The sequence below is a fragment of the Arachis duranensis genome, chromosome 5, assembly GCF_000817695.3.
Source record: "Arachis duranensis cultivar V14167 chromosome 5, aradu.V14167.gnm2.J7QH, whole genome shotgun sequence".
Classification (NCBI taxonomy): domain Eukaryota; kingdom Viridiplantae; phylum Streptophyta; class Magnoliopsida; order Fabales; family Fabaceae; genus Arachis; species Arachis duranensis.
Genome location: NC_029776.3, coordinates 91,414,506 through 91,442,312, shown reverse-complemented (window position 1 = coordinate 91,442,312; position 27,807 = coordinate 91,414,506). Strand labels below are relative to the sequence as shown.

The 27,807-nt window shown below is 35.8% G+C and overlaps 3 protein-coding genes across 3 annotated transcripts; 1 reads left to right on the top strand and 2 right to left on the bottom strand.

Annotated features, from left to right (window-relative positions):
• The first annotated feature begins 559 nt into the window (after positions 1 to 559).
• LOC107490361 (syntaxin-81) lies at positions 560 to 3,960 on the top strand. The gene is made up of 7 exons (XM_052261820.1): positions 560 to 904; positions 1,102 to 1,185; positions 1,299 to 1,322; positions 2,107 to 2,250; positions 2,774 to 3,016; positions 3,116 to 3,247; positions 3,703 to 3,960. The coding sequence occupies exons 1-7, from the start codon at positions 827 to 829 to the stop codon at positions 3,844 to 3,846; spliced, it is 849 nt and encodes a 282-aa protein (XP_052117780.1). The 5' UTR covers positions 560 to 826; the 3' UTR covers positions 3,847 to 3,960.
• A 16,378-nt stretch (positions 3,961 to 20,338) lies between these two features.
• Positions 20,339 to 22,662, bottom strand: LOC107490362 (uncharacterized). Its single transcript, XM_016111136.1, has 3 exons — positions 22,446 to 22,662; positions 21,330 to 22,332; positions 20,339 to 21,023 (listed from the first exon to the last, which is right to left on the bottom strand). Exons 1-3 carry the CDS (start codon positions 22,660 to 22,662, stop codon positions 20,339 to 20,341), a joined length of 1,905 nt encoding a protein of 634 aa, XP_015966622.1.
• A 1,623-nt stretch (positions 22,663 to 24,285) lies between these two features.
• On the bottom strand, positions 24,286 to 25,401 carry LOC107490363 (uncharacterized). The gene has a single exon (XM_016111137.1). It carries the CDS (start codon positions 25,399 to 25,401, stop codon positions 24,286 to 24,288), a length of 1,116 nt encoding a protein of 371 aa, XP_015966623.1.
• Positions 25,402 to 27,807: the final 2,406 nt, after the last annotated feature.

The following is a 27,807-nucleotide window of genomic DNA, read 5'->3' as shown; positions in this document are numbered from 1 at the left end:
AATTTAGAATTAATTAATGTATATGATTATATTAGACTTTTTAATTTTTATAAACAGTTAAACACAAATCAATTTTAAAAAACTTTTTCTTAAATATTTTTAAAAGCACTCATAATTTTTAAAAACTACAAATACAAATGCATAAATTTTTTAATTTACTAAATACAAAACAAAATAATTATACTCTTTAAAAAACTTTACTAAACCAAACCTAAATCACTAAACAAAATGGCTAGAAACTTTATGAGTTTCTCCGGTGAATTCTCTGTCGTAAAACCAAATAAAATGGCTAGAAATCATTTTTACAACTTTCACAATTAACATGAATAATCAATTTAACTAAGTCTATACTTCTAATCAACGAAATTTTTTACAACTTTTTAGAGTTTTAAAACGCTTGAAGAAACTACATCACTCTGCTGGTGATAAAGTCAACGGTTTAGTCTGGTTCAAGATAAAAATCAATTATCAAATTAATCAGTTAACCACAAAAAAAGATGTATACATCTTTTTAGATTTTACTATTTTAGCTTATTTTTGGCAACTTAAAAACATCTTAAGGCCCAAACAGGTAGAAGAAGGGGGGCTGCGAAACGCTGCGTTTCGCGTTTTCTTCTCCCTCCAGCATAGGTTTTTGCAGAGTATTCTACACCTGCATATTCACTTCTTCACAAAATTACCGATCACCACGTTTCTTCTTCCACCAAAATCTCGCCCTATTGCGATACGATCTCAGCAGTTACGAATTTGAGGTATCAATCGATCCTCTGGCGATAATTTGCTTTCTAAACCCCGCCATTGTTATAGCAGATTTGGGTATTAAGCAATGGCAAGGGCAAGAGACAGAACCGAGGATTTCAAAGATGCTGTTCGACACAGTGCTCGATCTTTGGGGTATGATGAGGTATAAGCTTCACTTCCACCTCAATTCGTTTTTTCCCCTCTTCCGAATTCCACCTTATTACTTCTCATTACGATTTTAAATTTTTTTTTTTTTTACCTAATTTACTAAGCTTTGTTGGATCACGGCAATTTCGATTGAGTTTGAATATTATGTCTGTATTTGGTTGTTGACATTTCTTGTGCAATGTGATTTGGTAGGCTAAGTTGGCGTCAGTTATGGCATCTTTCATTATTCATAAACCTCCACAAAGATCGCCGTTTTCAAAAGCTGCACTGAAGACGGTATACTCAGCTTGATATTGACCATTTTGACCTAAATTTCAGTTACCGGATAGCCAGTAATTCTTCTATTTTGTGTTGTTTTTGTTGGTTTTTTTTTTTTTTGGGCTGAAAAGGAGCGAGATAGTATTGAACATGAAGTAAGCTCTCTGACACTTTAGTTTTGATCTTATTGTAGCATCTTCAATTCTTTTTTTTTTCCACCCATAAGAAGAAAATGAAAGTATTGACTGGTCCTGCTTTGTTGATTAATTGGCACCTAAGTAATTTGATATTTATTACTAAGTGACATTGATGTTTTACAACTTTCTAACGATGATATATAGTTTAGAAGTTCGTTATTATCAGGCATTTATCAGGAATAAAAAGTTTATTTTCCTATGCAGTGTCTTTGTCAATGTAAATTATTACTAGATCGGGGTCCTTAGGTGTGCATTATCTTATGCCTTGATTACTGTTTGGATCACATTAGTATTCTTTTCTTGACTTCCATTTGGTTGGTTATCATAGACTAGTAAGAAGTTAAAGGGTGGGCATAGTGCTTGGTTTTTTATCTTCTGTCCTTTTGTTGCAGATGTGTTATACATTTCTCTCACAGCGATGTATAAGCAGAGCTCATTATTAAGCTTTGAGTTCAATTTGAACTGTTGAACGTATTTACATTATACATTTATCTAAGTAGAATGTGTCTCTTACTAGGTTGATGTTTGTGGTATTAAGTATTTGACTAAACACAATTTTCTGCCCATGGATTTGTTTGCTTCACCTACTTGCATAATGCATATCATTATTCCTTCCTTTAAGCCTTCTCTCTTTAGGGATCATACGAAGTGTTATATATTTTGTATCGAAATTAGAGATGCATTCCCGAAAAGTTGCTTAGAATTTTTCTTATGCTTTCATTTTATAATTACTTTTGTGCAGGTTAGTGTTTTTGTTAAAACTTGTCAGGAACAAATTGATGTTCTCAAAAATAGTATAAATCAAGAAGAGGAAACATCAAAAGGATGGCTTGGCATCACAACGTCAAAGGCTAATGCTGACACCATTGCCCACAAACATGGGGTGGTATGGACTTGTTCTTGTCTGATAATATTCAATTACTAGTTACATATGTTGGTTACACAATTCTATCAGTTTCCATCACCTTAGATGAAAAAAAAGAAGAAAAAGAAAATTTAGCTATTTATCCATGTTGGTGATAAGACCATCAGATTAGAACTACTTAATTCATGGGGAATACTATTACTATTGTATTCCTCTAAGCCACTGGAAAAAAATTGGACTCTACTTAAGCTTTCCTTTTTCTGAATAATCTAGATTTCAACACTGATTCCTGCTTCCTCACATGGGCTCTGAGAAAATCATGGTCCCTTTATACACAGTCAATGCTTGATAATTTTATCATATTGAATTCCTAAAGTTATCATGATTTGAGATGGCTGTTTGTTTTTTTTTTTTTTAATTTTTGTTTCACTGTAGACATGATATATGATAGGGTGCATGGTGTCATTTGGTCCATGTAGCTGTTGTTGTTGTTTCTTTCTTTCTTTTTTTTTAGCTGCAAATAATTGGTTGGTTACTTTTCTAGGTTCTAATCTTAAGTGAGAAACTCCATTCAGTTTCAGCTCAGTTTGATAAGCTTAGAGCTGTTCGTTTCCAAGAGGCCATTAATCGAGCAATGCCACGAAGAAAACTTAATCGCCTAACCAAGAAAGATTCTATAGAAACCCCTAAATCAGATGACGTGGAGCTCAGAGAACCCAGTGAATTACACAATGAGCCTCTAAGAGTCCAACAACAGCTATTGGATGATGAAACACGCGCACTTCAGGTGATTCAATTCTGTTTTGTTAAGAGTTTGTATAAGACTTAATTCTCTCTGCATTTGATTATTATAACCAACATGTTGCCAATTTTCCTTTGCCTGTAGGTGGAATTGTCCAATCTTCTAGATACAGTTCAAGAAACTGAAACTAAGATGGTGGAAATGTCTGCATTAAATCACCTCGTATCTACACACGTTTTGCAACAAGCTCAGCAAATTGAGCATCTGTATGAGCAGGTAAGATAATTCATGCTCGTCACCTCAGATTTTTGCCTCTATTTTCTTTGTGGTCGTTATATAATACAGGTACCTATCTTTATATTTTGTCAAGCAATGATCAGAGTCAACCACATTTTTTTTCCTGGATTAACTAGTTACTTAATATCTACACGATGTTGCTTAAAAGGTTTTAGGTTTTGTTTTCCTGTTTTGTTAAATTTTAGCTTGCATACACTAGGTGGTTTGCAGCACTAAGAAATTAAGGGCAAAGGTGGGGATAATTACAGTATAATAACAGTGGAAAGAAAATAGTTCTTGATTCAAATTTAAAGCAAAAAATTCTACAAAATTCGTTTATGTAGCAATCATTATAGGCACACCCCGCTAAGTAATCCTAATTTCCATCTATTTGTAGCTGCTTGTTTGATATCCAATATGTGCAGTTGTCATATGCTGCTGCTGCTCTTTTGCAGGCTGTTGAAGCTACTAAGAATGTTGAACTTGGCAACAAAGAACTTTCCCAAGCCATTCAGCGGAATAGCAGCAGCAGAACATTTCTTATACTTTTTCTATTTGTGCTTACATTTTCAGTTCTCTTTCTTGATTGGTACAGTTAAATGTTCAGAGGGTAAGTGTAACTATGTTATAGTGCATTCTCCTTCCCCACTCCCATTATTCCTTATTATTGTGGATATCTGTATTTTCCCACCATATAGGCCATTTTGTTGTTACTTATTTTTGTTTTTTACATCAAATCGACACATGTCTTTCCACTGTTGGGTTGTGCACACTGCATCCAACAGTTGACTAGTTGAGACACTTGTGTAGATACACAGTGCTTAACAAGTATACACGTTTTCTCAAATATACTTGACAGAGCGAAATGTCGATACACAGTGCTCAATTTGAGCAATCAATTTTAGTGTGGGTAAGAGAGTAAGAAGTGTATGAAGTGAAAGATTCAAGATACTTGGGCCTTTTAAAAAGATTTAGTCTTGTTTATACCCTGGGATTGTCACATTCCTTTGTGAGTGTAGTATTGTTGGAGGATCTTATCCTCCATGATAATTGAATTGAAGGGTTGAGTTTTAAACTTTTAACTATTACTAATGACTCGACTTTGATTGAAATAATAAAAAAAATAAAAAATTATCTATTTGACATCTGAAAATAATTAACATGAATAAAGCACTCGGCGTATATAAATTAAAGACTTTCATTGTCGTATATGTTAATTATCTATTGGAAATATTTAAAAGACAATAAAAATTAATCTAAATCAGTTTCAAGTTGTTTTATTTTATATTTATTAATTATTTTTAAAATAAATACATAAAATTATAAATATTAAATTAAATAAAATAATTTTAGATTATTGTTTTGTTAATGCAATTATTTTTCTGCCTTCATCAACTTCATCGCATGCTTTTAGATTTGTTAATTCTACTATAAATTTTAACAGCAATTTATTATAGAAGTCTTATCAACTTTTTAATCGAAATTCTTAATACAAGTTTGGACAAATTTTTATTTGTTTTAGTTGAACGAAATTCGAGCACAACATACCTTTTAAGTTTATTTAATTTAAGTACGATTTTAAAATCTAATAAACTGTATTTGAATAAATGATGGTTTATAGAAAATAGGAAAAAAGACAGATAGGTTCTTGATTTTTTAAATTTTTGACAAATACATCCCTGACAAAATTTAAATACAAAAAAGTCCCTGACTTTAACAAACAGAGGATAATTTAGTCCTTCCGTCTATTTGCCTCTCATACACCAAACAAAACTGGCTGACGTGACTGAAATGGTGTCCAGGTGTCCGTTACGGTGCCACGCTGGAAGGGGAATAAAGGTGTCCGTTACGGTGCCACGCTGGAAGGGGAATAAAGTTCGAAGGACAAATAAGTCCTTGACGTCATTTTGCAAATAAAGTTCGAATGACAAATAGGTCCTTGAGAATTTTTTTTTCATTATGCTTCTATTATGTTTCTATTATGAGAATTTAGTTTATAAAATTATGCTTGTATTTTGAAATCTAGTTAATTTGTTGTATTCTGCAATTTAAATTATTTGTATTAAAATTGCAGAAATTGAGCTTGTTCTATTTCATTTTTTTCTTAAATTACATTAGTTCAGTTTTAGTGCATTTGTGTATTATATTAAAATTTGTTAAATTGCATTAGTTCAGTTTTCATCATATCAGTGGCATTAGTTAGCACCGGTTCATTTATGCATCAAGTTAGCATTAGTTTATTTGTGCATCATTCATGTATTAAGTTAGCATTAGTGCATTTGTGTATTATATTAGAACTAGTATTTTTATCCATAATAACATTACGAGAATAAATTTTTTTAATTATAGTTCACTTTGTTCTAATCGTATAAATTATGCATGACACAAAAAATTTATAAAATCAAACTACTTTTATAAAAAAGTCATAAGTTGACAAAGATTTCTGACTAAGAAGACCAAGATATCTGCACATAAAAAATTAAATAATAAAATTTTTAGTTATTATTTTTATATGAGAAAGTCTAATTTTTTATTAATAATTAATTTTTTAACATTCGTTATTTAAAATTTAAAATAATTTAATGTGTATGCTTTTACATTTAAAAATATTTTAATTGTAAAAAAATATCAAATGATATATTTTGATTTGTCAAATTACTAATATAAAATATAATTATATATAGAGTAAAAATAGTAGAGAAAAATATAAAAATGGAAAGAAGTAGATGAGAGAATTTAGGAAAGAAGTTTATTAATTTTGAAAAAAAAATTCTCAATGACCTATTTGTCCTTCTAACTTTATTTGTAAAATGACGTCAATGACTTATTTGTCCTTCGAACTTTATTCTCCTTCCAACGTGGCACCGTAACGGACACTTGAACACCGTTTCAGCCACGTCAGCCAGTTTTGTTTGGTGTATAAGAGAAAAATAGACAGAATGACTAAATTATCCTCCGTTTGTTAAAATCAAAAATTTTTTTGTAGTTAAATTTTATCAGAAATATATTTGTCAAAAATTTAAAAAGTTAGGGATGTATATATCTTTTTCCCTAAAAAATATTAAGATGTCGACTGAGTATGGGAATCATTGAAATTTGGAGCTTATCTTTGAAGTTTCAGACAAACATCTCACTTCACGCGCCCGTGACTTCACTCCCTTGATTTTTTTTGTTTGGTGATTGAAAAGTATAAAAAACAAACAAACAAACAAAAAACAAAAAGAAGAAATTTTTCAAAAAAAAAAAATTTTATTAGATACAAATCTCAAATTTCTTTCATTTCAAATTAACCAAAATTTTATTTGGTGAGAAGATCTTTATTATAGTCTTCATCATAATATTTGTCATTATATTTGCATCTTTCAATATCAATTAAAAATCAATACGTTATTTTTAAAATATAATGTCTCAAATTTTCAGCATTACGAAAATTTCACTCCTTTGATTAAAATTAAATATATAACTTCAATTTTTTTAAAATATTTTTAAAATATTAATATTTTTTTAAGTTTCTAAGTACTAAACCGATCTTAATAACTTTGTCGCTTTTGAATTATTTGTTTTCCTTCCTTCATATCAATAAAAATTTGTGTGAATTTGATACAACTGGGCGCTGATTAATTAATAATAAATCACTTATTAAAAAATTAAATATTTATCGTAGTAAAACGTACTCAAACTCGTGTTTTGACTTTTGGTAGTTGTACTTGTGGGTTTATGGACAAAAACAAATTTATCTAAAATGGATAAAATATGGTTATATCACATATTGTATTTAAAAATTATAAAATATGAATATATCAAATTTTAAAAATTTGATTGAATATTTAATTATCATCTATACTTTCTGTAAAGAGAATAAAAATATAATATTTATTCAAATTAATTTTTAATTTTAAATTAGATGTATTAATCTCTAATAAATTTTAATAGTTTTATGAATTTTTAACAATTATTGATATCTGTCAAATTAATATTTTTGTCTATTCAAACCGTCAAAACTCAAAATCTTAATGGTACTCTCTCATGTGGTACGTTAACTAGTTGACTTAGACATTAACTAACATATGGGATTAAAGACTAATTAGTCCCTATCTTACAAAAACGTAAAGTGTAATCATTTTTTAGAGATTAATTTGACTGACAATATAATTTGTTGGAGACCAATATATCTAATTATATTAATTTTCTGCTATATTCTGTCTTATTCTCTATGATTAATGACTGATTAGTATGATATCATGTTATTCTTGGATATGGTAGGGACTAATGCCTACACTCTAAGAGTTTGTTCAGTGTTTATGGAACTGTTAGCAGTGCGTCAAGCTAGACGAAAAATTGACTTACAAAAAAAAAAAATCAAAATCCTATATTTCATTGTAAAGCCTATGCCATAATTGTAGATTTCACCACGTAAAAAATTTGAAAAAATCTCTCTCTAATTGTCTTAATTTTAAGGTAAGTGAACCTAGGGTTCATTATAAAATGAGTCTTTGCGAAATATTGCTTTAATAAAGATTTCATCTTTATAGAAAAACTTTTCACATTGTGACTATTTTGTATGGTTTGATAGATTTTTTATTACCAAGTGGCTACTAGTGAGCATAATACTGTAATTAAAGACAGAATCAAGAAGCTAAGAGAACTGGTTGACTGAAAAAGAAGAATGATGCTATAATTATAAAAAGAGGCCAATCCAAGAGTTGTGCAAATGTGATTTTTTTTCTTTCTAAAATTTGTAATTTGTCTTATTGTTTCTAAGATGTAGGTTGCTTAACTAAGAGATTTAGGTGGCTTTTGGATATCTAGAGAGTGCATTGATATAATGTCAGAATGATTGTCGCAAATATTGATCTTAATATGTAAAATATTGAGCTTGTTAAATGTCATACATCAAAATAAAATACAAATAAATTATAACTTTTATATTAAAACCAACATAAGTAAAGTAGCTAGGAATAAATTATAACTTCTATATTAAAAATTGACATAAGTATTTGGTTTTGAAACTATAGTAGCTGCCTATCAACAATAGACATGTTAGTGTAGCAAGTGTGAAGAGTGTTGAAGTTAGTACCACATCAAAGAAAGCAAGGAAGAGTGAGGAGTTTATAAGATGAAAGACCCATTAACTTAACACCTTAAGGTTTTGAGTTGGATGTGGTGTCTTCTCATCTTATGTTCTCTCGCTTGATTCCTCCTCGAAATCTTTCGGTGGTCGAGAGCTCCCCACGGTTGGCCCTACAAGTGGTATCAGAGCCGATGGTTAATCGGTCTGGTGGTTTTAAGGGGTATTCAAGGTGAAGCATCGAAAGTCTTCCCGGCAAAGGTGATCTGGGCGGCGTGTCCCGCGGTGTTTTACGGCGGTGTGATGGATGAATACTCATATGTGGTGGAGGAGTTAGAGGGGAGTTGATGTTTGATGTGGAGGCTCACACTTGAGGAGGAGATTGTTAGTGTTGCAAGTGTGAGGAGTGTTGAAATAGTCCCACATCAAAGAAAGCAAGAAAGAGTAAGGAGTTTATAAGATGAGAAACCTATTTACTTGACACCTTAAGGTTTTGAGTTGGATGTGATGTCTTCTCATCTCATGTTCTCTCGCTTGATTCCTCTCCGAAATCTCCCGGTGGTCGAGAGCTCCCACGGTTGGCCCAACAAGTAGTATCAGAGCTTGTTGGTATTTTTCTGGGCTTGTGATTCTGTGAACAATGGAAGCTAATACTAATACTAGTAGGATGATCACTCTTAATGGTCCTAATTATGATTTGTGGAAGTCAAAGATGGAAGATTTGCTTTATGTCAAAAATTTTCATCAACCAATTTTTGGTACAGAGAAGCCTAATGATAAGTTTGATGATGATTGGACTTTGTTGCATAGATAAGTCTGTGAATATATTAGGCAGTGGGTTGACGATAACGTGTTGAACCATATTATTGGAGAGACACATGCTCGGACCCTTTGGATTAAGTTTGAGCAGTTGTATGCTCAAAAAACTGGGAATAATAAGATATTTTTTATCAAGCAGTTGTTGTCTTTGAAGTATATAGATGGGACATCAATGACAGATCACTTGAATAATTTTTAAGGAATTATGAATCAATTATCTTCCATGGGTATCAAGTTTGATGAAGAGGTTCAAGGATTGTTACTTCTTGGCTCCTTACCAGACTCGTAGGAAATTCTCAGAATGTCATTGTCTAATTTTACTCCTGATGGTATAATCTCTATGGATCTTGCCAAGAGCAGTGTTTTGAATGAAGAGATGAGAAGAAAGTCACAAGGTACATCGACTACACATTCAGATGTTCTTGTTTCTGAGTCTAGGGGGAGAAACAAAAGTTGAGGTCTTAAAGGTAGAGATCAAAGCATAAGCAAATCTCGAGGAAAGTATAAGAATATTGAGTGTCATCATTGTGGTCAAACGGGACATGTGAAGAAATTTTGTTGGCAGCTAGAGAATGAGAAAGCCAAGGCAAGTAAAGACAAGAGCACAAATAAAGATGACGGTAGCAATGAAGACAAGGTTAATGTAACTCATGATGATTTTATTATCGTTGAGGAGTTTGAATCTGTTGACCTTGTTGATAATAGCACTAGTTGGGTGATTGATAGTGGCGCTTCTATTCATGTTACATCTAGGAGAGATTTGTTTACCTCTTATACTCCTGGTGATTTTGGTGATGTGAAAATGGCTCATCAAGGTGTTGCAAAATATGCTGGTGTTGGACGGATTTGTTTAGAAACCTCCAACGGTACCAAGTTAACTTTGAAGCGTGTGAAGCATGTTCCAGATATTCGGTTGAACTTACTTTCTGTTGGTAAGTTGTGTGATGAAGACTTGGATAGCTCATTCTCTCATGATAGTTGGAAGCTCACCAAGGGTTCCATGGTTGTTGTTAGAGGTACACGACACTCTACTCTTTATTTAACTCAAGCAAAGATTGTGAAAGATGTTGTTAATGCTACTAAGTTTGTTGATGAAACTGATTTATGGCATAAGAGATTGTCATATGAGTGAGAAGGGCATGAATATGTTATCCAAGATAAATCTTTTATTTGGTTGTAAGGTTGCTTTGCAAAAGTGCAACCATTGTTTTGCTGGAAAACAAAATAGGGTTTCTTTTAAGAGTCATCCACCTTCAAGAAAGCCGGAGATACTTGAATTGGTGCATTATGATGTATTTGGGCCGATGAAGATAAGAACACTTGGAGGGTCTATCTATTTTGCAACCTTTATTGATGATCATTCTAGAAAATTATTGGTTTACACTTTGAAAACCAAAGATCAAGTTTTGAATATGTTCAAGCAATTTCAAGTTTCTTTTGAAAGAGAAACTGGGAAGAAGTTGAAATGTATTCGTACTGACAATGGTGGTGAGTACTCAGGTCCATTTGATGCTTATTGTAAAGAGCATGGTATAAGACATCAGAAGACTCCTCCGAAGACTCCTCAGTTGAATGGCTTGGCTGAAAGGATGAACAGAACATTGGTTGAAAGAGTTAGGTGCTTATTGTCACAATCTGGATTGGCAAAATCTTTTTGGGGTGAAGCTTTGAGCACTGTTGTTCATGTCTTGAATCGGACACCATGTGCTCCTTTGCAATTTGAAGTGCCAAAGAAGGTATGGTCAGGTAAAGATGTTTCTTCTGATCTTTTAAGAGTCTTTGGATGTAAAGCTTTTGTTCATACTCTTAAAGATGAGAGATCTAAGCTTGATATAAAGACTAGCCAATGTATTTTTATTGGCTATGGCATGGATGAGTTTGGTTACAACTTTTATGATCCTGTTAGCAAGAAGGTGATTCGGAGTAGAGATGTTGTCTTTGTTGAAGACCAAATATTGAAGGATGTTGATAATGCAGAGAAGCCAATGGTTCAGCCTAGTGATGATTTTTCTAACTTGGATATTACACCCTCTATGCCTATGGTAGAAGATGGTTGAGTTGAAGCTCAAAATAATGAGCATGATACAAGTGCATGTGAAGATGGAACAGTTGATCCGATACTTGATGAAGTTGGTGATGATGATCAAGATGAAGAACCAGCTTTAGAAATTCCTGCAAATGCACTTAGAAGGTCTACAAGAGAGAGAAAGCCTTCGTCAAGGTATTCTCCATATGAGTTTGTTTTGTTGACTGATGGGGAAGAACCTGAATGCTTTGGAGAGGCTGTTGAAGATGAAAGCAAAGCTCAATGGCTTGAAACTATGCAAGAAGAAATGAAGTCCTTGCTTGAGAATGATACATATGAGTTGGTGAAGCTACCGAAGGGTATGCGAGTTTTGAAGAACAAATGGGTATTCAGAATAAAGAATGAAGAACACAATTCTAAGCCTCGGTATAAGGCTAGATTGGTTGTTAGAGGTTTTAGCCAGAGAAAAGGTGTTGATTATGAGGAGATCTTTTCTCCTGTTGTAAAAGGAAGATTTCGTGTGCAAGCTTAAGAAGAGTCTTTATGGGTTGAAGCAAGCTCCAAGACAGTGGTACAAGAAGTTTGAATCTATTATGGGGGAGCATGGTTACCGTAAGACAACTTCAGATCATTGTGTATTTGTGCAAAAATTTTCTGATGATGATTTTATCATTCTTTTGCTTTATGTGGATGATATTTTGATTGTGGGCAAGACTGCTTTGAGGATTAATGAGTTGAAGAAACAGTTGAGCAAGTTCTTTGCTATGAAGGACTTGGGTCCTGCCAAACAGATTTTGGACATGACTATTACTCGTTATAGAGATTCCAAAAAGCTTTATTTGTCACAGGAGAAGTACATAAAGAAGGTGCTTCAAAGGTTTGGCATGAATGATGCTAAATGTGTTGCTAGTTCTTTTGCTCCTCATTTTAAGTTGAGCACCAAGCAGTGTCCAACCACTAATGAGGAGAAACAAGCAATGGATCAAATTTCTTATGCCTTAGCTGTTGGAAGTTTGATGTATGCTATGGTGTGTACTAGACCAGACATTGCTCATGCGGTTGGTACTGTGAGTCATTTTCTCTCTAATCCTGGTAAAGAATATTGGAATGCTGTTAAATGGATTATGAGATATCTCAAAGGTACAACTAACTTGAGTTTGAGTTTTGGTGGTAAGAAACATTTACTAGTTGGCTTTACTGATGCAGACATAGTAGGAGATATTGATTCTCGAAAGTCTACTTCAGGTTTTTTGGTCAAGTTTGCAAGGGGAGCTATCTCATGGCAATCAAGGCTACAAAAGTGTGTTACACTTTCTACCACAGAGACAGAGTTTATTGCGACAACTGAAGCATGTAAAGAATTGTTGTGGATGAAGAAGTTTCTTGCAGCACTTGGTTTGAAACAAGACCGTTATGTGTTATTGTGTGATAGCCAAAGTGCTATACATCTTGCCAAAAATTCTACTTTTCATGCAAGATCTAAACATATTGATGTTAGGTATCACTGGATACGGGATGTGTTAGATTCTAAGTTGTTAGAACTTGAGAAAGTTCACACTGATGACAATGGTGCTGATATGATGACAAAATAATTGTCAAGAGAAAAGTTTGAAACATGTTGTTTGATCACCGGAATGGCGAGGACCTCCACCTAGTCGAGAAAGGGGAGATTTGTTGGGTTTTTTCTCTCCTTTGTGAGGCCCAATCCCAATATTTTGAGGGTGTCTCTTTGCACTCATTGTTCCACAACCCTAATCAGATTTTGGAGTCATTGTGAGGTAGAGAGTATAGCCACCAAGTGAGAGAGAAGAGAAAAAAACAGAATTCAAGTTTTTATGCAAAGTAGTAAATTTCAAATGGCAGTTTCTCATTTGTTCACCGTTAGATCGGCTTAAAATTTTAACTGCGTGTTCCTATCATCTTGTTCTACTTTCTGGTCAGTGGAGATGTTGATTGAAGGTTTGAAGTGGAAGAAATTAGCTTTGCAAGAGAGAAATTAGGTTTCCCATTTTTACACAGCAATAATCTTTGAACGGCGATTTCTCATTCTTTCACCATTGGATCGACGTGAAATTTGGACTGTAGATTCTTCACATCTTTTTCTTCTTTCTGAATGGTGAAAATTTTAATTGGAGGTCTTAAGAGGGAGAAATTGGCTTCGACAGCATCTATATTTTTTTGGGTATATTTCATCTTCTTGATTCTCATTTGAAAGCTTTGGTGGTTTGATGTTTTGGCTGATTATATGCACATTTTTGTGCTTTATTTGAGACTTTCTTGTACCTCATTTGATTATAGTGGAGCTATTTAATTGGTCTGGATGATCCGTGGTCTCATATTGAGAGGGTTTTCCACGTTAAAATCTTGATGTGTTCTTGTTATTGTTTTACTTGCTATATTTGCTTGTTATAGTTGCTGCCATATTGTGTTGTGAGTGCTTCCATATTGTTCTTGTGTTGAATATTTGTGTTGTTTTCGCTGCTAGGCTCTTTCATACTGGTATCAAAGCCGATGGTTATATCGGTCTGGTTTAAGGAGTATTCAAGGTGAAGTATCGAAAGTCTTCCCGGCAAAGGTGGTCCGGGCGGCGTGTCCCGCGGTGTAGTGCTGCAGCGGCAGTGTGATGGACGAATACTCGTGGTGGTGGAGGAGCTAGAGGGGAGTTGATGCTTGATGTGGAGGCTCACACTTGAGGGGGAGATTGTTAGTGTTGCAAGTGTGAAGAGTGTTGAAGTTAGTCCCACATCAAAGAAAGCAAGAAATAGTGAGGAGTTTATAAGATGAGAGACTCATTAACTTGACACCTTAAGGTTTTGAGTTGGATGTGGTGTCTTCTCATCTTATATTCTCTCGCTTGATTCCTCTCCGAAATCTCTCGGTGGTCGAGAGCTCCCCACGGTTGGCCCAACAAGACACTCAAAATAAGTGTTTGGTATCACATTATAGACAGTGATTATACACAATATGAACTTCAACAACTAAAAACTAAAGAAAGTAGCAACAAATTTCTAAAGTGTAAGACACAATTATACTCATCAATCACATAGAAAAAGACAACATATAGCAGAAAATAAACATAATCAAACATATTGATCCTTAATTAATTATGTTATGAGTTAGATTAGTCCTTAGAAAATGACTACAATTTTTTATCTTGTAAGACATAGATCAATTTATCTTCAATTGATCCCACATGTCATTTAACATTTGATTCATTTGGTTAATATGCCACGTGGGGCATTGCTATCAAGGTATGACAAGTCGAGTTGACGGAGAATCAATTTGACGGATCTTAATGGTTGTTGAAAACTCACAAAGCTATTAAAAGTTGTTACGGACCAATATGTCAAATTTAGAATTTATTGAGGACCAATTTGTATAAATACTCTAAAAAATATTTATTTCTATTTATCTATCTGATGAACAAAATTCAGACTTATATCAAGTTAGATACATAATTATACAAGGAAAATTAGTTGTTCATATCCTAACTCAAAACCTAAAGTCAGGTCTAAAATAGATGTAGCCCAAAACCTACAAAATTCAGGTGACTGACCTCATCTACCCAACCTCATGGCAAGACCTGACTCTACTAACAAATTCATATATTCAAAATATGAAATCATAACAACACAATAACCCATAGATAAAAAGGAAAAAGATAAGTATTCAATAAGATAGGAGTGGAGGTTACAAAGGTGGCCCCTAGGTCACCATTCCAATTGTATAAATATCCCATTCATCTCAGGTATTTTTCAACTCTAATTTGTATAAAATTCTTACTAACTTAAGTATCGGAGTCCTTTATAGGTATTACTCTCCACCTTCACCAAGACGTCAGACAACGACACCTTAGTATTAGAAAATATCAAATACAACCCCAAAACAAACTTAGATCTTACATTCAAACTCAAATTACAGTTTTAAGTAGTTCTCAGAAAACTAGTAATAGATATAGTTAATTTATTAGCTCCACCAAAAATATATTTATAGTCTATATCTATTCGAAAGTCACTATAAACTATCAAACTTATGTAATAATTAAGAATCCCTTCTTATTCAAGTGCAAATTAAACTAGAAAAATAACTTGTAAAGACATTACAATGCTTAAATTAATTAGATGTTCTTAAATTTCTTTATTTGTATTGATACTTATCCTTTCTTGTGATTTGCTCCACCCTTTTATAATAGCTATACAATCTAAGCTAGAGTAATGATTTTATGCGTTTTAAAGATTTTTTTATACATATACGTTAAGATGTTGTATTAATTTTCCTTGGCTATTAATTCTTAAGCATCCGAGGTCCTTTGCCCATTTAAGTCCCTATCCAGAGTTTTGACTATTCTCAATTATATGGACTTTTTTATCTTTTGACTTATTGTTATGTTTTCTATACTAAGTCATATTCTTGGACCTTGCCTATCTCTATATCAACTTAATTTTATCCTACTAGCTAAATTTGCATATTTTATACATCTCATTCTAATCATCACATATTAAATTTATGGTTCATAAATGATGGAGTTACAAATTTAATAGTGTAATCTTTTATTTTATTACTTCACTAATCTTTTTATTTATAAAATTATTTTCAATTTAATTTCTAAAAATGTTCTCAGAACTAGTAGTCACTAGATTAATCTAATTCAAACAAAATATCGATTAACAATAAATCGGTCAAAAAATAAAAAAAACTGCAAAGACTAGTTAATCAATCAAACTGATCTAATATTTTAGCAGTTAATTAGTTTAAAATAATAAAATAAAAAATAACTTTTTTTTTAAAAAATATATTATATACATGAATATATTATTTTATGAATAAATTACCATTTATATCTATAAAAATTTTAAATATTGACAAAATTATCAACGAAAAATTAAAACTAAAATTGTACTTATAAAAGATAGAATTTAATCAATAAAATTAACCAAACACTACAAATAATTTAAAATTCTCAAATTACCCATTTTTCTAACTTCACCTAATCCCAAAATTTCATCCACACATTATTTTCACCACAATTTGCAGCCATGGCCGCTACCCATCCCACCCTTCAGAACCAACCATAGCACCTCTGTCACACCACCACACACAATAACACCACAACGAAGCTTGCAACAACAATACCAACAACAATCTCTTCTCATAAATTCGACAGCAAATACTTACACAACCTCTTCAGCGATATCATTTTACAATTTATTTAGATTAAGGTGGTGGTTACAAGTTGTTTGAATTAGGATGAAAAGAGGTGGTGGCTACTCGCTAGGTGGGGTGGGGTAAGAAGAGGATGTGAGTGAAAATTTGGAATTAGGCTAGGTTAGAAAAAGGAGTAATTTAAAAATTTTGAATGATTTTATAGTGTTTGGATAGTTTTGTCGTTCGAACTCTATCTTTCATGCATTCAACTTTAGTTTTAATTTTTTGTGGGTAATTTTTTCAGCGTTCAAAATGTTCGTGAGTAAAAATATTAATTTATTCATTATTTTATTCTAACCAACTCAATTCTAATTGAACCTCAAATGAAATTTTAAATTTTTGAATATTCAATTTTACCAGTTCAATGACCAATTCGATTTTCAAAAGTTGACTTTTAATATAATTATGCACATTCACAAATATACGAAAGTTATAAAGATTGAAAATTACACACAAACACTTAAAAACCAAATTAAGGATATGTTGGAAACCATTGAAATAAGACTTATTTTTGCAAAAAAAAAAAAGAAAAAAATTTGCAAGAAAATAATAGTAAACTTTTGAAACAGACTATAATCAAATAATTATAAACAAAAAAAAATTAAAATTTAATTGATATGTATCCTGATTCGTCCGAACACTGGGTAGGCCGAGGTTAAGCGCTTCCGAGTAAGTCGTCAGCTGAGAGGAAGAGCTTTACGTCGGCCAAGATCAAACACCGCGGCGGGAATACCTGCAAAAGATACTCCGACGCTCAAGTTAGTGATAGTCGAGAGAGAGAGAGAGAGAGAGAATAATTAAGTGAGAGTGAATAAGTGAATGTGAAAACTGGTAGTGGAACCTGCCTTTAGCCGAGCATACTAGCTCGGCTTTATAGGGGTTATGTTACCGTTTATTGTAGATAAGCCCTGTTTTATAGGTTGGTTATGATATTTCTGTTTTAGATTTGTTGAGCACGTTCCTTATTTTCAAATGAGTGAATCCGAGTTTATCTGCCTCTGTGCCGAGCTTATCGGACAACTGGCGTGAGGTTGATCTTAGTTGCTGACATGCCGAGTTTCTCGGGCGGCCGAGGTTTGAGGTAACGTATCATAGCCCCCAAGCTTGCCTTGGTTTGGACAGGACTAAGGTGAGCTTTCGAAAATGATGTCGCAAATCTCGGTTGCTGAGCTGTTGTCATGTTCATTCCTTACAGCCCCAAGCTCGATTTGGTCCTGAATGAGTTTTGAAACGTTTTTACTCTGTCTTTCGCGCCAGTTGACATGACTGATGTGAAACGTGCCTGCTTTCCTAGGTACCCTCTTTCTTTGGATTCTGGAGTCATTTAATGTTCTCTTTTTTCAATGACCAGGATTGAATATGAAAGGTTTTGTAACCGTTTGCCAAGGTTACTTTTTATCACCCCTCTTTTTATTTTTGCTTCAGAATTTGTTGGTGTTTCCTGGAGGAAAAAAGGAAAGTTATTGTCTGGGAATGGCTAACAAAGGTTAGTGTTGATTTTCATTTTCTTCTTCGTGTTTTATTTCTTCTTTGCTTGTGATGGAGAACTGTGATGGGGGTGATGCATGTGGTTGGGTAGATACCAGGGTGAAGCAACATGCGTCGCAGTTTGATGATGGTGAGTCAGTCGGGTTATTAGGGTCGAATCTGTGGGTCAGGGAAGGCAGTAATATCAAGATAGAGTTGTTGCCCTGTGGTAAAGATGATTGGGTCTGTGATCAGTTGAAAGATTGGTCCTTTTTTTACATGTATAGCTGCTTGTTTACGGAGTTGGGAGTCAAACTACCTTTTACCGATTTCGAATGCGGTGTTTTGTACTGGTTGAACTGTGCCCCAACCCAACTTCACCCTAATTCTTGGGGTTTTGTTCGGGCCTTTGAGATACTGATGGAGTTATTAGGTCAGCCGCCCTCTCTTAGGCTTTTCTTCTCGTTGTTCCAAGCTAAGGGGGTGGGTCGTGGTTTGTGGGTGAACCTTAGCAGCTACCCGCGTCGAGCTATTTTTGGTCTTTATAAATCATCTTTAAAGATTTTAAGTCTATGTTTGTTAAAGTTAGAAGTGTGCCCGAGGAATTCCCTTTTTATTTGAATGAGCATTTAGTTGCAAGGTTTCCGTTGTCCTGGTGTTCTGAGCCTTACCAAGCGTTAGATGTAGATGATAGGCTTCCTGAGGATGATGTTGTGATAGACTTCTTGTTTAAGTCCTTGGGTCCGAGTGGTTTATTGTCCGTCGCTGAGATGTTGAAGTGGGATACTGATAGACAGGCTGTGTATGATCATACAGGTAACTTGCTTTTGTTGTGCTTTCTTTCTTCTTGTTGTGATATATTCTGTCTGACCTTGATTGTTTTTGTTTTACAGCTGAGAAGGCTCCTACTATCACCACTGCCGATTTGAAGTCTTACTTCAACCAACGCAAGAAAAATGAAAAAGAAGTCTCTTCTACTGTCGGGAAAGGTCCTGCTGCTGTCCAGTATGGGCCTGTTCAAAAGTCCAAGCGTAAGAGAGGTCAGGCGAAGGATAATGTTGCCGAGGTGTTGAAAGGTAAGGGTGACTCCTCTGTGATCCTTCAGGTGGTTGAATCTGCCTACGAGTCGCAGAAGACACTCCATGGGTACGATGAGAATGATCATGGGAGGTCTTTGTGGGCAAGGCTTTATCCATTTGGTACAATGGCTGACGACCTCTGTTGTTTTCCGGATGATATGAAAATGATTAATGAGGTTGGTCGGGCGGGTGTTAGCAGATTTCTTCAGGTGTATTAATTTGATTGATGTTGGTTTTATGTAAATTCTGTGGTGGTGCTATTAAATTTAATTGGTGTTGATGTGATGTGTGTTCCTGTAGGTAATCGGTGCCTGAATCGTTGCTATTGGTAGGACGCAAGAGCTTGCTTTGGGCCGAGAAGAGAAGGAGGTTTTAAATCTTAAAGAGTTGTCTGGTGTTATTAAAGAGAAAGAGAAAAAGATCTCTGAGTTTTCCTCCTCCATGGAGCAGGTGCAATTGGAGCTTCAGGAGGAGAAGCGTGTCCATATGTCGTCTTCTTCGCGTTTGAAGATTTTGGAGTCAGAGAATGGCCAGCTGTCTGCTCGTGTAAAGGAATTGGAAGGTGAAGTGTATGAAGCTTTTGCTCAGGGCTTTGAACGTGCTGCTTCTCAGGTTAAGGTACTTTTTCCAGAGATTGATGCTTCAAAGCTGGACATAATGAAGGTGGTGGCTGACGGAGAGCTCGTGGATGATGAAGCTGTTGAGAAGGAGAGTGGTAGTTCTAGTATTGGGGATAAGGAAGATTAAGCTGTTATTTTATGATTGTTGTGTTTTGAATTTAAACTTGTATCTGTTTTTTGAACGATTCTGAGTATTGTTCTTCAGCTTTTGATATTTTGCTTTTCGAGTACACAGCTCAATTCGACAGTGACTTGGTTTATAAAATATGATGCTTTTTTCAAGGTGATGATTAATGATATGTTGTGTCGTGATAACAATTGTGTTTATGTATTGATGATGGTTGCAGCCATCTGGATTGATTGCTAATAAGGAGAGCAGTAGCTCTGATATAGGGGTTATGGTGGAGTGATCCTTAGGATTTACTTGAATAGCTTTGTTTTTCTTCCCGAGTATTATGCTCGGTATGCGCATTTTAAATTCCGAGTATGAAGCTCGGAATAGTTTGTTTATTGCTTTTGAGAAAACCTTGACTTGGTTTTATGGTGGATGTTTTCTGAGGAATATACTTGGCTCGTGATGTTAGGGTTCCGAGGATAATTCTCGGATAATTTGGAGTGTTTATTTAACTGAAATGTATGCTAACTGTCAGGATGAGGACTGTTTTGATTGCACAGTAAGCTGTATGGGTACAATGATTTGTGGCGTTCGGCCTCGTTAAAACCCTCTCCGAGTAAAACCCATGTCTTTTTGGGAGAAAACCTTCGGGGGGAAAAATAGTACCATCATTCGCGAATTTACAAATTATGTTATGATTGATATCCCCTTAGGGAGGAGACATTCCATGTTCCTGGAAGTTGATCTCCTTTAAGGGTTTCTAGCTTGTAAGCCCCCTTTCCGAGATTTTGAAGAACTCGGAAAGGCCCTTCCCAGTTTGCCGCTAATTTGCCATGTGCCGGAGATTTCTGAGCTTCTTCTGTGCGTCTGAGTACGAGGTCTCCATTGTTGAAAGACCTGTGAACTACTTTTCTGTTGTGTCTTCGCTCTAGGTATTGTTTTCTGGCTCGTTGCTTTATGGCAGAAATGTCTCTTTCTTCTTCTACAATATCCAACTCGGCTGTCCGAGCTTGTAGATTATTCGATTGATCATAGAACTCGGTCCTTAATGTTGGGACGCTGACCTCTACTGGAATAAGTGCTTCTGCGCCATATACCAGCTTGAAAGGAGTCTCTCCTGTGGCAGATTGAATGCTGGTATTATAACTCCATAGAATTTCTGGAATGAGATCGGCCCACTCTCCTTTAGCTTCACCGAGCTTTTTCCTTAATCCCTGCAAGATAATTCTGTTAGCTGATTCAACTTGTCCGTTAGTTTGTGGGTGCTCTACTGAGCTGAAGTGATGTTTGATGTGAAAATTTGTTAGAAAAACGGCGAGCTTATGATCTGTGAATTGTCTCCCGTTATCCGAGATTATCTCTCTTGGGATACCGAATCTGCATATGATATTTTTCTATAAAAAAGATCGCACTTTTTCTGCCGTTATATGTGCTAGTGGTTGTGCTTCTATCCACTTAGAAAAATAGTCTATTGATACTAAAAGGAACTTTACCTGGCCTGGCGCTTTCGGGAAAGGTCCGAGGATATCCAATCCCCACCTATCGAAAGGCCAGCTTACCTCTATGGTATGGAGCTCTTCGGCCGGGGTCTCTGAGAGGGTGGCGTGCTTTTGACAACTATCACATGCCTTGACTTTGGAGATGCAGTCCTATTTTATCGTCGGCCAATAATATCCTGTTCACAGAATCTTTGTTGTTAAAGCTCGGCCGCCAATATGGTTGTCACAGACTCCTTCATGTGTTTCGGCCATGACATCCTCGGCCTCCTCCCTGCTGATGCATTTAAGGAGTGGTTGAGAGTGTCCTCGTCTGTACAAAGTGTTTCCCAGCACTGTATAGAAGCTTGCTCTTCTTCGAAACAGTGGTAAGTTCGGCTCATCCTTTGGCATGGTGCCTGTGTTGATGTAGTCGAGAAAAGGTGTTCGCCAATCTGGGACCTGTATAATACTTAGAATTGTACCCTGCTCAAAACTCGGTTTGTCAAGGGTTAGCTGGGATAATGTCGATGTGTTTTCGGCTTGCCGAGTTGTGGCTAACTTAGATAACACATCGGCCCTGGTGTTTTGTTCTCGGTTTACATGAATAATGTCAAATTGGTTGAATTTTGAGATAAGCTCTTTTGTTATAAGCCAATATTTCTCTAACAAGGGATCTTTTACCTGGAATTCGCCCTTTATTTGATGTACCACTAATGAAGAGTCGCAGTAAACTGTTATTCGGGATATTTGTAGTTGTAGGGCGAGCTTCAGTCCAGTGAGTAAGGCCTCATATTCTGCCTGATTGTTGCTTGCGTTGAAGTGGAACCTTAGTGACTGCTCGGCCACCACCTTGTTTCCTTCCATTAGTAGTATTCCTGCTCCACTACCTTCTTTGTTTGAAGCTCCATCCACATGAATGCTCCAACTGACCTCTGTATGTTGTGTGTCGTTAGTCATTTCCGATATAAAGTTAGCTAGCACTTGTGACTTCAGTGTCTTCCTTGGTTCGTACTGAATATCGAACTCAGAGAGCTCGATCGCCCATTTTATTAATCTGCCGGCGAGCTCGGGTCTAGTTAATATCTGCCTTAGCGGTTGGTCTGTTCGTACTATGATTGTGTGGCTCTGGAAGTAGTGCCGCAGTCTTCTTGCCGTGGTGATTAGTGTAGTGCCAATTGTTCTATCTTCGGGTACCTTGTTTCTGTTGGCTGGAGCACCCTACTGATGAAGTATACTGGGTTTTGCTTTCTTCCTGTTTCTGTTACTAATACCGAGCTTATAGCATGGTTAGATATTGATAGGTATAAACACAATGGCTTACCTGTCTCTGGTCTTTGGAGGATTGGTGGTGATGTTAGGCTCTGTTTGAGTTCGGTAAAAGATTTCTCACATTCGTTTGTCCAGGTGAACTTCTTGCCTTTAGAGAATGTCTGGAAGAAATGATAAGATCGGTTTGCCACCGCAGGTAGGAAACGTGATAGGGCAGCTATTTGTCCTGCTAGTTGCTGGACTTCTTTTATCGTCTTTGGGCTTGTCATGTTCAGTACGGCTTTGCATTTTTCTGGGTTGGCTTCGATGCCTCAAGATGTCAACATGAATCCAAGGAACTTCCCTCCTTGCACTCCGAACACACATTTGTCCGGATTGAGTCTCATGTTATATGCTCAGAGTTGTTTGAAGATTTCTACTAAGTCGTCACAGTGTGACCCCTGCATATGTGTTTTTGCTACCATATCGTCTACATAGACCTCCATATTGCGGCATATCTGCTGTTGGAATACTTTGTCCATTAGCCTTTGATATATCGCACCTGCATTCTTTAGGTCAAAGGGCATTACCTTGTAACAAAAGTTTCCATGTTCTGTTATAAAAGCTGTTTTGCTTTGGTCTTCTGGGTGCATTAGAATCTGGTTATAACCAGAATATGCATCCATAAAACTCAAAGCTTTGAAACCAGAGGCGTTATCAACTAATTTATCAATGCAAGGCAATGGATATACATCTTTAGGGCAAGCTTTGTTTAAGTTTGTAAAGTCGACGCACATGCGCCATTTACCTGAGTTCTTCCTTACCATTACCACGTTGGATAACCATGTGGTGAAGCGAATTTCTCTGATGAAACCTGCGTTGAGGAGCTTCTGGGTTTCTTCGAGTGCTGCTCGTTTTTTCTCCTCTCCGAGGTTCCTTTTCTTCTGTGAAACTGGTCGGACTGTTTTAACAATTGCTAATTTGTGGCAGATGACCTCTTGATTTATTCCGGGCATGTCATCTGGTGTCCATGCAAATAGGTCGGCATTCTGGCGTAGTATGTGTATAAGTCTTGCTCGGTCTTCCCCTTCTAATGCTTCTCCAATGTATGTGCATTGTTTGTCATCTGCTGTTAGTGTTATTTGTTGAAGGTTGTCCATTGGCCGAGGTCTTTCGCCGAGGTCTTCCCTTGGGTCGAGGTCGGCCAGTGTCGCTGTGTCTGCAGAAGTGTGGATTGCTTGAACCTGAGTCCGAGCTTCTTGTTTTGTTTGGGTTAGCTTTAGGCTAGCATTGTAGCACTGCCGAGCTATCTTGTTTTCCTGCACTGGGAACTTAACACATAGGTGTAATGTAGACACCACTTCTCTGAATATATTTAGGGCGGGTCTTCCAATTATAATATTGTAAGGGCTATAACAGTCTACTATTAGGTATTGAATATCAATTAATTTTGATATAGAGATATCTCCCATTGTGGTCTTTAGCCATATGTGTCCCATGATGGGGACTCTCTCCCCGGAGAACCCAATTAGCTCTCCAGAGAAGGGCTGTATCAATTTTTCTGATAATTTCATCTTTATAAAGGTAGAATAAAATAAAACATCAGCACTACTACCTGGGTCTAGCAATGTTTTTCTTACCAACAGTTCTCCGACTTGGATGGAAATTACCACGGGGTCGTCGAGGTTAGGGCTTGCCGATCTGAAGTCTGCTTGGTTGAAGGGTATTGTGACGTCTGGGCCTTTGTCCTTCTTTGGCTGTATGGTTCCTTCGATTGCTAGCATCGCCCTGTAGCTTCGCTTTCTGGCCGAGCTTGTTTCACCTCCGCCCGCGAATCCTCCTGATATGTGGCTAATGATTCCCCTTGGTGGATCAGGAGTTGTCCGTTCTTTTTTGTTGTTGTACGCCGTTGCCTATTTGTTCTCTTCCCTATCCGAGTTTTCTCTTCTGCCCTTCCGGCTCTCGACATATTTGTCCAAGAGTCCTTGGCATGCCAGCCTTTCTAGGAGATCTTTTGCGACAATGCAGTCGTCCATGGTGTGGCCGAACTTCTGGTGGAAGGCGCAATGTTTAGTTCTGTCCACGAACCTTTGGTCCTGGTAGCTCCCTGCTCGAGCTGGTGGCTTTATGATTTTGGCATTGAGGATCTTTCTGATGATGTTTTCTTTCTTGGTGTTGAATCTGGTGTATGTGTTGTATTTTGGCGTGAGCTTGGAAGGCTTCTTAATATCTCTACAGCTTGGTGATCTGAAAGCTCTTTCCTCCTCTTGCCGATGTGGTCGCTTGTCTGACTTTTGGGCCTCACGGAGTTCTTCAATCTCCATTTGACCTGCCGCCGTTTCCCGGAACTCTTCTAGTGTCTTAGGCTTTGTTATAGCGATGGTCTCCCAGAATTTGCCGGGCCTGAGGCCGGCTTTTAGAGCGTGTAGGTGGACGGCCGGGTCCAAGTCCTGGATCTCCATAGTGACATCTGCGAATCTGGTCATATAGTCCTTCAAGCTCTCGTGCTGGCCTTGCTTGATGGTGCCGAGGTAATCTGATCCATGTACGTATATCCTTGATGCAGCAAAATAGTCAATGAATGACCTGGCTAGGTCTTCAAAGGAGGAAATTGAACCTGCAGAAAGTTTAGAAAACCAGAGCAATGCAGCGCCGTCAAGGTATGTAGGGAATGCTCGGCAGAGGACAGGCTCATTGTTAGGACCATTGAAGAACATCATTGATTGGAACTTCTTTACGTGGGCTCGGGGGTCCCCGAACCCCTTGTATGGTTCTAGTGCAGTGGGCAGTGTAAAGTTCTTTGGCATTTGGTAGTTTGTGATCTCCTCGGAGAAGGGGTTGTCGAAGGTGAGCTTCTCTTTTGGCGGGGTAATGTTTAAAGGATCTGTGGTACCTTGGGCCGAGCCTTTGGAGCTTTCTCCATTGTTCTGGGTTGATAGCTCGGCTATCTTTCGCACTTCTGCCTGAAGCTCGGCGATTCGAGCCAGGAGGTCATCCTGTGAGAGTTGTGGATTCTCTCTGTCGGCCATGTTCGAGGATCGGGAATCCTGCAAAATAGAGTAGAAGACTAAACAAAGGAGAAAATGGGGTTAGATGTATTCGGCCCCACGGTGGGCGCCAAGTGATTCGTCTGAACACTGGGTAGGCCGAGTTTAAGCGCTTCCGAGTAAGTCGTCAGCTGAGAGGAAGAGCTTTACGTCGGCCAAGATCAAACACCGCGGCGGGAATACCTGCAAAAGATACTCCGACGCTCAAGTTAGTGATAATCTCGAGAGAGAGAGAGAGAGAGAGAGAGAGAGAGAGAGAGAGAGAGAGAGAGATAATAATTAAGTGAGAGTGAATAAGTGAATGTGAAAACTGGTAGTGGAACCTGCCTTTAGCCGAGCATACTAGCTCGGCTTTATAGGGGTTATGTTACCGTTTATTGTGGATAAGCCCTGGTTTATAGGTTGGTTATGATATTTCTCTTTTAGATTTGTTGAACACGTTTCTTATTTTCAAATGGATGAATCCGAGTTTATCTGCCTCCGTGCCGAGCTTATCGAACAACTGGCGTGAGGTTGATCTTAGTTGCTGACATGCCGAGTTTCTCGGGCGGCCGAGGTTTGAGATAACGTATCATATCCTAATAGAACAAATTAAGATTTTAAATAATAAAAAATTTTAAATATTTTATTTTAATAAATACACAACAAACATATTAAAATTTTAAATGTCACATCTTTTTTCATAAACCTTTTTAATTAGCAATTTTATTATGTGTCCTTAGAATATATATTAGCTAAATTTAAAAATTTATAAACAAAAACAATATTTTAAATAAAATTGTCATGGTTACACCAAAATTTAATTACTAAACTAGTAATAATATATATATATATATATTATTTATCTCATTTTTAATGATAAAAAGTTATAATTTTTTATTAGTTTACTTTGTTGAGTATTATTATAACAATAAGTTATATTTTTATGTTTTATATCATAAACAAATATGCTATAAAATTTTGCATACAAAAATGGTCTCTAAGTTTTAATTTGGTTTCAAAATCGTCCGTAAGATTTAACGTGGTTTTAAATTTTTGGCAGCAGAATTTGAGGCAGGGTAGATCATGGACAGATTCTTCTTCTTCTTCCCTTCCCCCTTCTTCCCTTCGTACTTCGCAGGAGTAGAAATATTCTTCTTTTATTTTTCTTTTTTTTTTATTTTATAATTTTTTTATTATGGATAATTTGGTCCAAAATTTTAAACTTTAAGTAAAAAATACAATTTTAAAACTTGATTTTAAACTTTAGGGACGATTTTATATACAAAAAAAATTAGAGACAAAAAAATTTTCGACCTATATCACAGAAACCAAAATCACACCTACCCCTAAGAATTACTAATATAAGTTTAATTTTTATCTTTTTCAAATACATCTGGTCTTAACTATATGAAATTAAAAATTACACACACTATTTACATATAGTAAAAGTATTGATTGATTCAATAAGAAAAAGTATATGAAACCAACTAATAATCAGCCAAGAATAGAACAACATAATTAATTATAATTAATTTTATTAATTTATAATTTAATTTATGTTTTAAATTATTGTTGACCACGTTCAAAACATGAGGGAAGATACGCTAGTGATAGAAGAGAATCACGGAACAGATGATTTGATCATTCATTAGTTGGTTCCATATAATTAATTATGTTTTATTAATGCGTAACACATGAAACATAGAAATCATATCAAAAACCATCCAATTTACAAGAAAAAGAAATATCCGTGTGCCTATCAGTAATAACATTCGATTAAAGTCACTGGTACCTCTAGTTTACCAGTTGACTGATTCTTGACTTATATAGAATTGGTTCCTAGCATTATTGATTCAATAATCAATACGTCTTACCCTAAACCCAAATCCTAATCAACCCCTACTAAAACCCACTCTCTCTCAACCCAATACTTAGAATGGATTGGAGTGGACCGAAAAATTCGGAAATAGGGATATTAAATTATTGAGCGCAAAAAACAAGGAAGCATTAATAAATAAATAAGGGTTGGTGTCTTGGTGCCTTCGTGTTCGTGGTGTGTATTCTTTCTTCCTTGCGAGTGGGTCAGAGACTCCTTTGGAATCGCATATTTCATAATTGTGCGCAATTGACGTAGCCTTGCTTACGTCACCTCATTACCTTCCATGACATCATCATCCTTCCCATTTCCTACTTTTACCTCAAAAGTCGTCCAAATATCATTATTTTTTCCCACCACTTACTAATATATTATTATATAGGACAGCTTAATTACTTAATAACTATAAGTACTTAACTTTAATTTTATAATTTTATTAAGTAAAGTATGTTGCCTCATTATTACGTAATGTACTTTCCAAAAGTCATACTTTAATGTCCATTACTATTTACAAAAATATTTAATTTTTT

Excerpts from the sequence above, each read along its gene's own strand:
- LOC107490361 (XM_052261820.1), top strand. The coding sequence starts at position 827 with ATGGCAAGGGCAAGAGACAGAACCGAGGATTTCAAAGATGCTGTTCGA. Across the intron at positions 1,323-2,106 it reads GAGATAGTATTGAACATGAA|GTTAGTGTTTTTGTTAAAAC; the intron begins GTAAGCTCTCTG and ends ACTTTTGTGCAG. Across the intron at positions 3,017-3,115 it reads ATGAAACACGCGCACTTCAG|GTGGAATTGTCCAATCTTCT; the intron begins GTGATTCAATTC and ends CTTTGCCTGTAG.
- LOC107490362 (XM_016111136.1), bottom strand. The coding sequence starts at position 22,662 with ATGACAAGCCCAAAGACGATAAAAGAAGTCCAGCAACTAGCAGGACAA. Across the intron at positions 22,333-22,445 it reads CCTCCAAAGACCAGAGACAG|CCAACAGAAACAAGGTACCC; the intron begins GTAAGCCATTGT and ends AGGGTGCTCCAG. Across the intron at positions 21,024-21,329 it reads GCTTTAACAACAAAGATTCT|ATTCGGTATCCCAAGAGAGA; the intron begins GTGAACAGGATA and ends TATCATATGCAG.
- LOC107490363 (XM_016111137.1), bottom strand. The coding sequence starts at position 25,401 with ATGGCCGACAGAGAGAATCCACAACTCTCACAGGATGACCTCCTGGCT.